The 10,123-nt window shown below is 35.5% G+C and overlaps 1 protein-coding gene across 1 annotated transcript; it reads left to right on the top strand.

Moving 5' to 3' along the window:
- Window positions 1-4,711: 4,711 nt before the first annotated feature.
- On the top strand, window positions 4,712-6,309 carry LOC146887095 (uncharacterized). Its single transcript, XM_085672019.1, has 3 exons — window positions 4,712-4,975; window positions 5,090-5,845; window positions 6,184-6,309. Exons 1-3 carry the CDS (start codon window positions 4,712-4,714, stop codon window positions 6,307-6,309), a joined length of 1,146 nt encoding a protein of 381 aa, XP_085528145.1.
- Window positions 6,310-10,123: the final 3,814 nt, after the last annotated feature.

Genomic DNA, 10,123 nt, shown 5'->3' with positions numbered 1-10,123 from the left:
TCATTAATGTTTGCAAATTTAATAAATGTTTTGATTCTCATGAAATTTTATTTGGTATTCTAATTTAAAATGTAAATAATTATAATTTATTTAAAAGTATTTGATATCGAAGAAACAATCATCTCCTAATATTGAATATTTGATAATATTATGTTTCCTTTACCGTAATTTTTATTATTTTATAAAAATTAATTAAAATTAATATTGAAGTAGTAAAACGGGTATGGGTATCGGTATGAGATTATACCCATTACCCGGTAGAGATGGGGATGGGATAAAAGTTCGATATCCGTTGGGTTTGGGTATGAGAATGGAGATGAATTTTTTCTACGGGTATGGGTATGGGATACCGAAATCCGTTCCTGCCTCGCCCGCTGCCATCCCTATCTAGGACACATCATAATAATATACACAATTTCTAATTTCTAAAACATTCAAAAAAATCTTTTAAAATGTTACATATAAACATGTAGATTCATTACAAGACAAATATAACACATTTTGTTGTGATCTATAAAACTTAATGTCTACTTGCATGTAAAAGAAATGAAGACTCTTAGAGTGCGATTAATTTTGAATTTGGATCTATTTTCTACGTTCTTTCCGCACATTTGATGCAAACATGTCCCAAAAAAAAAAAATATCTATAATCGTGGGATACCAATTTGTAGAAATTGACTAAGAAAAATACTTTTGGTTTTTCTTTCAATCTTCTGGTCCATTAAAATTGTCCACTCAATTTCGATATAAGTGAGTTCTTTACAAGTCAATTTTTGTTCTTTTTTACATTTTCATTTTGGTTCTTTTTATCATTATAGTAAGTATCAAACATTTTCTTGTCTTACTTTAAACCCCACCAATCAATGCCGCAGGTTTTGAAGATGGTAAAATCAAACCAGCGGGAATAAAATATAGAGAATGAGGACTTGATGTATATGCAAAACTAAAACTTTTTAACTCAATCATTCCACATACATAAACGGACCGAAAATTGTGACCCACCCCGTATTACTTATGGCTCGCAAACCCAGGAGCTGACCAGGGTTTTTCTTCCTACACTCCCAATTTTTCTTCCTACACCCCCAACTTTTTTATAATTCCACTGCTACCCTTTTGGTTTATAGTTACCGGCTTTCAGAAATCGGAGTTACCGGCTTTCAGAAGCCGAAGTTACCGGCTTTCAGAATTCGATTTTATCGATTTTCAAGATACGAATAATGACGAAACATGAATAAAAATTTTAGGGGTGCCTCTTAGCTTTAATAAGTTTTGATTACTGTCGGTTATAAGTGTTTTATCCATGTATAAATACTTTCTTTTTACTTTTGTACAACAGTAACACAATTAGTAAAGTTTTTCTTCTCGCAGCTTCTCATTGCTTTTTTTCCCTATTCTCTGTTTTGCTTCTGTATTCACACCTTTCCTCTCCCGAGACATCAATTGTTGATCACTACTGTAACATCCCGCCAGGATATTACTAATTTATAAATAAATAAATAGAATAATTAAGACAACGCATTTAATAATACCTCATTTTCCCAAAACGCGGGAAAAATTTAAAACTTTATTATTCGTGCAGATAATTTAAAAGTGTTCATTACAAAACTGAAACCTCAATAACATCAAGTCACCCCTCAGGGTTTACAATTGTTTTCAAAAACAAGTAAATACATAAGAAAAGTTTCCCCCAGATAAATCCCCTCTCCGCGCCTAAGCTGCACCTGAGTCACCTGCATCACCAGCATCTGCTCCCGTGTACCGCGTACACGATCATCGCCACACACACGCAGATAGGGTGAGCTTAGCAGATAAAACACATATATATATATACAAAACTATAAACACATACATATAAATCAGTAATCATTCACATATCATCACTTAAATTAACTTCTCACATTGTCCTATATTTTTATTCTCTCAATTCAATCTCCAATACGTTTATTCGTGTTCTACCTCGTCTGCTAATTACTTCAAGGTGACTTGCTGCCATACCTATCGGCCACAACCGATAGAGCACGTGCGGGAATACATGCTACGGATCATACACCGCAACGCCAGGTAGAGTTCCCACATACGAACAAAGTCCGTATCGTCCCAAGACTACCAAACTCGTCAGCCAACAACTGAGGAGGGCAATCTATCTGGACCCATCCGTACTGGCCACAACTAGCACACTCATACCGGCCACACTCGCCAACCCGAGCTACAACTCCAGGGTTCCTCGTGTCCATCCGCTATCCCGAGCCACAACTCAAGAGATGCTATTCCGAGCCACAACTCAAGGAATACCACGTGCTTAACCCCTATCCCGAGCCACAACTCAAGGGATACGTTCCGAGCCACAACTCAAGGAACTCCAGCATCATCACATTTGAAGCATTACCAGAAACCTTGTAGAACACCCTACGAAGTCCAACAACTGGGACTTACAGCATCTAAACCGCCTAGCGGGGGACACGTACCGCTAGGCGCCACAGCTTCCAAACCGCCTGGCGGGGGACACGTACCGCCAGGCGCCAAGCGCCTCAACACACATAGTCTGCAACCACCGCCTGGCGGGACAGTATACACCGCCAGGCGGGCGCTGTTCCAGGGATCTCGTAACTCTTCGCCATCGCCTGGCGGAACCCCTTGCCGCCAGGCGCCCCCTGCACCAGGACCCCACTGTTGCCTTTCTACCGCCTGGCGGACCCAATACTGTCGCCAGGCGCCGTGTCAGTACTTATGCAGTACTGGTTTTGGTCAATTACCCTTCGCGTCTTGCACTCACCCCTCATCCTTAATCCATCCTACTCCTAACTCAGTGCATGGTATGGTTCATTTAGTCGAAACTGTACTACCCTCCCACTCTACTACAACTCTGATTAAATAATTACAATTAAGAAACTCACTCATGCTTAGGTGTCATCATTATACTCCCCAAGCTCCCTATTACCACCATCTCAATCAATTTATACCCTCCTCAAGTTCGCTTGTTTAGTAAGGGGAAATTATCATTACCGTAATAAAATCCCTACACTTCAATTTACTAAGAGACCAAACATTAATTAACCCATCAACACCCTCCCAGACCAGAATAACCACAAGCATCCACGTCCTGTACTAGCGCCTGGCGGCTAGTCTCGTGCCGCCAGGCAGTGCATCAGAATTCTGGTAAAATTTCCAGAATTCCCACACCTTAGCAATCTCACTTTCTCTTGCTTTTCATTCCCGATTCAACTCCTTCATACCTCTCGCCATCTTCCTTATATATCGTCTTCCTCGCTACCTACACTCACCCTGTTATAATTATTCCAGCATTCCAATCACTGACCCCTCTCACAACATCAAACCCCAATTGTTCAACCCTAACTGCTTGGTCACTGTTCCATTAAAGTCCCTTGTCAATTTCACTCGAACCAATACACCTCCATACCAGATCCACTCATAAGACTCACCCTTTGCTTTCCTCCCGAACAATTCACGCCAAACACTCAAGAAAAGCTTAAAAACGAGTAGTTCACCCGCGCCGCCTGGCGATCATAACCAATCCCGCCAGGCAGTTCATCCCATAAACCCCCAGAATGGCCCAGACTATGAGTCACCTGGCGGCACAGGGAATCACCGCCAGGCGCTGCATCTCATAACACAGCGAAGTACACACAAACAGATGAGCCGCCTGGCGGCTATGTATAGCCCGCCAGGCGGTTTCTGGAAAATTTCCAGAAATCAACAAAAACATAATCCAGTCACAGCACATGTTTAAATTATATAGTATTTCATACAATCCAGACCAACAATCAATATTAACGTGGAGAGCTCCCCTAACCTGGTTCCTTAGCTTAAATTTGAATACTTGATGAAGCTCTCCCTTGTCCACCAATGGCCAACCTCGGTTTTCCCTCAATTCTGCCTTCAATTCCCTCACGCCAGCCCCTCTCACTCAAACCTCACCAATCCCTCTGATTTTCGTGCTCTAGTTTAGGTATAGTTTATCAGCTTATCAAAACCTTAGCCCTTAACCTAATTTTCCCTTTTAAAGTATGCCTAAACTAAGGAATTAACTTCTAAAACGAAAATAGCATTGAATGATACATAATGTGCCATTCAATCTCTCCCTTGGCTGCCCTTCCAGCCTCCTTTGGCTGCCCACTCAATTAGGTCTCCTCCCCACCTTTCCATATTCACATCAAAACCAAAAATGCCAAAAAATATAAAGTTTAATGTAAGTTCTCCAAGGCTTGAACCCATAACCATGCAATTGCCCAATCAATATCACACCATTTATCCAATCCATATTTCATGCTAGGAACTACAATTCAAGCATCATAACATACAAGAACGCGTTTTTCATAATTTTAAATGACAAAAACATAACATCAAAAGTTAGCATACATAGGACTCGAACCCAAGTCCTCTCGCACAATCAAAGTGCTCTCAACCACCTGAGCTAGCACTTTTCCACATCATACCAACCATAATTTAATGTCATAATTATTACCCCTCCCGTATTTATTAATTAATTATTTATTTAATTAATTAAATTCTACGGGTCTTACAACTACCATGAAGATGAAATTCTGATATGGTATCAGAGCTCTTCGTAGGAAGAGCTCTGCTGCGCCATCTCTGATTGATTCTTTCCCTTCTGGATTCTTCGACTTTTTCTTTGATTCTTGCCCTAGATTCTTGCCGAAGAGCTTTGCTTCTCCTTTATCTTCTTTCATCGATGGCAGAAGAAAAGATTCAAGCCACATCTGTGGATAGTTGCTTGTACATTCACCCTAGCGAAAATCCAGCCACTTGCCTCGTTTCTCCAGTTCTTGATGGTAACAATTACCATTCTTGGAGTAGAGCGATGGAGACTGCGTTAAGCGCAAAGAATAAGCTGGAGTTTGTGGACGGGACATTGTCTGAACCAAAAAGGGAAGATAAAGATTATGCTTCTTGGAGAAGATGCAACAAGATGGTGGTTTCTTGGATTATTCACTCGGTTTCTGATCAAATTCGTCAAAGTGTGTTGTGGATGGAAAATGCGGAGGACATCTAGAATGATTTAAGGTCTAGATACTTCCAAGGAAATTTGTTTCGCATCTCTGAATTGAAGGCTAACGCTGCTGCCCTTAAACAGGGCGACCTCACTATCACAGAGTACTTTACCAAGCTACGTATCATGTGGGACGAGTTGGACAATTTTCGCCCTGACCCTGTGTGTTCTTGCAAGGAGAAGTGTCCATGTGGAGTTCTTTCCCTAATTTGTCAACGAAAGAGAGAGGACCAAGCTATGCAGTTTCTGAACGGGTTGAATGATCAATACTCTAATGTGAAGTCTCACGTTCTGTTAATGGAGCCCATACCTACCATAGCCAAGATTTTCTCTTATGTGTTGCAGCAGGAGAGGCAACTCAATGGAGACGCTTTCCAGAATGAGTCCAAAGTTAACAATGTCAGCTCTATAAATTCTGTCAATTCCAATGCTTGTCATTTTTATGGGCGTCCAGGACACGCAGAGGTTGTATGCTATAGAAAACATGGGTATCCTGGTCAAGAAAACAAAAATAAGGGCAAGAAGATGTGTGTGCATTGTGGAAGAACAGATCATACTGTGGATACTTGTTACAGGAAACACGGGTTTCCTCCTGGGTTCAAATCCAATAATTCAAGGGTAGTTGTTGGGAGTAGTGCGAATAGCATTGAAGCTGTACGAGAAAATGCCAATGAGAATGCAGGAAATGGTTTTGGAGTGCCACACAATTCTGACAGTACTGGTGATCTGAAACTTTCACAACAGCAATATCGAACCCTTTTGAAGATGATACAAAAGTCTGAGACTGATGGTAACATTGAACCCACAAATAATCAAGTTAGCTCCATCAACACCTGTGTGAACGGTAAGCTTGGAGGTAAAGTCTTTACGGTTAACAGCTTTAATAGAGATAAAAGTTGTTGAATCCTTGACTCTGGTGCAACAGATCATGTATCCTGTTGCATAGATAATTTTCTGTCTTCCTGTCATGGTTAAACTGCCTAATGGAAGGAATGTTAGGGCTACTCACAAAGGAGGTTAAAATTAGTGAAAAATTTTTTCTTCAAGATGTTTTATACATTCCAGATTTTGACTACAACCTTATTTCTGTATCACGGTTGGTTTCCAACCACAATTTTGAACTAATTTTCTTTTCAAAATATTGTATAATTCAGGACATAAAGACCAAAGAGAGGATTCGTATAGTTGATGTTGACGTTGGATTATATGCTGTTTGTTTGCAAAATATAGGAGACAAGCTTGCTGCTATATTGTTGTTTGTCCAGCCATCACTCCTATGAATCACAAGCTTGCTGCTGATATGGGAGACATCCTTCCTGATCCTTCTTCTTATAGAAGAATGATAGGGAAGCTTATATACCTGACAAATACACGACCCGATATCACCCATGCTGTCCAACATCTAAGCCAATTTGTTTCTGCACCAACTAGTGTACATTAACAAGCTGCCATGAGAATCCTAAGGTATTTGAAGAAAACTCCAGGAAATGGTATCTTCCTTGCTGCCAACAGTGAAGCTCAATTGAAGGGGTATAGTGACTCAGACTGGGCTGGATGTGCAGAGACAAGAAAGTCTGTGACAGGTTACATTATATACTTTGGGAATTCTCCTGTTTCATGGCGTTCAAAGAAGCAGCCTACTGTTTCTAGAAGTTCATCTTAGGCTGAATATAGGGCCCTTGCTGCCACAACTTGTGAGATTCAATGGTTAAAATACCTACTTGATGATATTGGAATTAATCATAGGAGTCTTGCTGTCCTTTACTGCGATAATCAATCGGCTATCCAAATTGCATCTAATCAAGTCATGCACGAGAGAACTAAGCACATAGAGATAGATTGTCATATTGTGAGGGAAAAGATCAACAATGGATTGCTGAAGCTTCTGCCTGTGTCAAGCAAATCACAACTTGCTGACATTCTTACTAAGCCTTTGCCTCCTGTTGATTTCAATAGTATATGTTTCAAGCTGGGAATGTTAAACTTGTACTCCAAGCTTGAGGGGGGCTCTTAGCTTTAATAAGTTTTGATTACTATCGGTTATAAGTGTTTTATCCATGTATAAATACTTTCTTTTTACTTTTGTACAACAGTAACACAATTAGTAAAGTTTTTCTTCTCGCAGCTTCTCATTGCTTTTTTTCCCTATTCTCTGTTTTGCTTCTGTTTTCACACCTTTTCTCTCCCGAGACATCAATTGTTGATCACTACCATGAAGATGAAATTTTGATAGTGCCAAATTTAACTTTTTTATATATAAATTAATTTTCTAGTTAAATAAAAAGTACTTCATTTTCTTTACTTAAACCATTTTTATAGAGTGATTCACGTATGCACTTTTCAATTTCTAATATTTCTAAATCATTGAATTCATGCAACAGAGGTATTCTAATTTCTATTCCAAATCAGGGTTATCCAACTAATTCATTATGTGTAGCAGAATTTGTAATGCAACCTAAGATATATCCATAAATTTTACCATTTTAGCAGAAAACACAACAACCTTTAAATTTCATTATTTAAGATTGTACTAATTTGGATAAAAATATAAATAAGGTTCATGCCAATTTGATAAAAGAATTCCTAAAATCACAATTATGGTTCATACTAATTTGGGTAAAACTTAATTTGATAAAAACATTATAGGAGAATCATAAATTTAAGATACATAAATCATAATAAAATATTAATAATTTATGACAGATATTGAGATAATCATTTATCTCCTTACTTTTCTTTTTTACTTTAGTACTTTCTTGATGACTTATTGAAAAATAATTTTATTATGACTAAAGGTAGAACCTTAATCACTTTTATCAACCAACATCCATCAAATTAATTTTTGTTTTTAAACAATAAAGATATACAACTAAAAAATATATAAATAAAATTATTAGAAATTTTCTTAAACTTAATATAAATAATATAATTATATATAAATATAATTTTAAAATATATAAAAATATATATAAAAAATTAAAAACAAAATTTGGGGTTATCGACTTTCAGAATCCAGTGTTATCGGCTTTCAGAAACCGGTGTTACCGGAATTCAAAAACCGGTGTTACCGACTTTCAGAAACCGGTATGACCGACTTTCAGAAATCCGATACCGAATTTCATTCTTGGGGGTGCGGGCTACGGAGATATTTAATTTATAATTTATTTTTATTTTTTTGAAGGATATAATGGTCTTCACAGTCAAACTTGGAAGTGCAGGAAGAAAATTTGGGGGTGCAGGAAGAAAAACCCAGCTGACCAACATTTCCACTGCCCCCTAAATTTAAGGAAAATCACTCTTTAACAATTAAATTTAAAATTCTATTTTATTATATGAGATGACATTTTTTAGAGTGATTATATTTTTTATTTTTTATATTTTAAAATTATTTAAAAAATATATTTCAGATTGTAAAAAGAATTTATCAAAATTTAATAGTTAAAATATTACTGTACTAAATTTAACTCTAAATTTAACAACATTCCTATCTAGTGCATCATGAATCAAATGATAATTTAAAAAGAAAAAAAAGAAGATAAAACACCTACTGTTTATTTTATGCTAGAGTGATCCACTTAACATATTTCAAGTTCACCCCCATAATTCAGCTGCAATAAAAGGACATTGGATGAAAAAGAGAGATAAACCGAGATCAAAACTTTAGAAAAACATCAAATAAATTAATTTTCTTAAATAAAAGCTCCTCAAGAGAACCTTAACACCATGGTAGTCTATCATAACATTGGATGATTATCCTTCACTTAGCAGCACATTTTGATAATTAATATTAAAGAAATCGAGAAAAACAATTAAAGAAACTGCACTTGACTGGAGTGGCGGATCTTGATCAAAATTTATGGGGAGCCAAAATAATATACTTAAAATTTATATATTTAACATTATTATCACTCATTCAATAAAAATGAATAATACTTTTAGTATAATTATAACTATAAAACAAACTATACTATTTAACGGATTGTCCATCATATGTATGCGATGAGTAATCATATTGTCATGTTTTAATCTTCACTCATTTTTTATCAATTTTAAAAAATGAATTTATTTTTTTTGTTTTTCATTAATATACCTATTTAAAAAATAAATTTAAGACTAAAAAACAATTTATCCCAATATAACCAATAATTGAGAGACATAATTACTAAAAAATTATGATAAACAAGTCACAAATAAAAATTGTCTATAAAATATATATATATATATATATATATATATATATATATATATATATATATATATATATATATATACACACACACACACACACAAAAGGGTCATGAGATAAAAAGATAGTGGTAAATATTAACGTATTTCATTACCAAGTGAGACTAGAGAAAATGACTTTTGTTTTTTCTTTTTTTAAGAATGGAAGAAGAAGATATAAAAAATGAGGAGATAGATAATAAATTTTTTCTTAACTTGTTTTGTTTCTTCATAATATAACAAAATGAAATTGGGTAAAAATGAGAGATAAATACAATATGTGAAAAACTAAAAAGATAATTAGAATAAAAAATAAAAATTATCTTCTTTATTATATTTGATTTTATATTTTATAGTTTATTAACATTAAATGTTATACTCTATAATAGAAATAAAAAATACCTAATTTTATTTTTATTAACTTTTCAATATACAATTATCTAATTTAAAAAGATATACATTTAAAATTTTTTAAAAATAAATAATTAAAATTTTTTAAACATATATAATTTAAAAAAAAATTAAAAAATTAAAAGAATGAAAAAGTTTCGGGGGCCGTGGCCCTTTCCTGCCTCAACTATGCTCCGCCCCTACTGGCAGGCCCTTAGTTGGTGGTGAAACTATCGAACCTTGAAGTTATCGAAGTCTAATCTCTTCGCAATGAAAAAGAATTAAAAAAATAGGTATCATGAGTTGAAAAATTAGAAGTATAATCTTGTTCACATATATGATGAACGAAAGTAGAAAAATCTGACACGAGACAACAATCTACTTGAGAATCCAAGAAACTCAAGTACCTAAAATGATGATCATCCATAATTAAAATGACCTATGAAAAATACAAAAACAAAAGAAAATTTCTAAATAAAC

The sequence above is a fragment of the Vigna unguiculata genome, chromosome 4, assembly GCF_037176805.1.
Source record: "Vigna unguiculata cultivar grain cowpea cultivar isolate G323 ecotype 2 chromosome 4, ASM3717680v1, whole genome shotgun sequence".
NCBI classification, from domain to species: Eukaryota; Viridiplantae; Streptophyta; class Magnoliopsida; order Fabales; family Fabaceae; genus Vigna; species Vigna unguiculata.
This window is presented reverse-complemented; position numbering and strand designations above follow the sequence as displayed.

Coding starts and splice junctions, on each gene's coding strand:
- LOC146887095 (XM_085672019.1), top strand. CDS start 4,712: ATGGCAGAAGAAAAGATTCAAGCCACATCTGTGGATAGTTGCTTGTAC. Junction 4,976..5,089: donor TTTCTTGGATTATTCACTCG/GTTTCTGATCAA, acceptor TCTGAATTGAAG/GCTAACGCTGCTGCCCTTAA. Junction 5,846..6,183: donor TTGAACCCACAAATAATCAA/GTTAGCTCCATC, acceptor TGTATAATTCAG/GACATAAAGACCAAAGAGAG.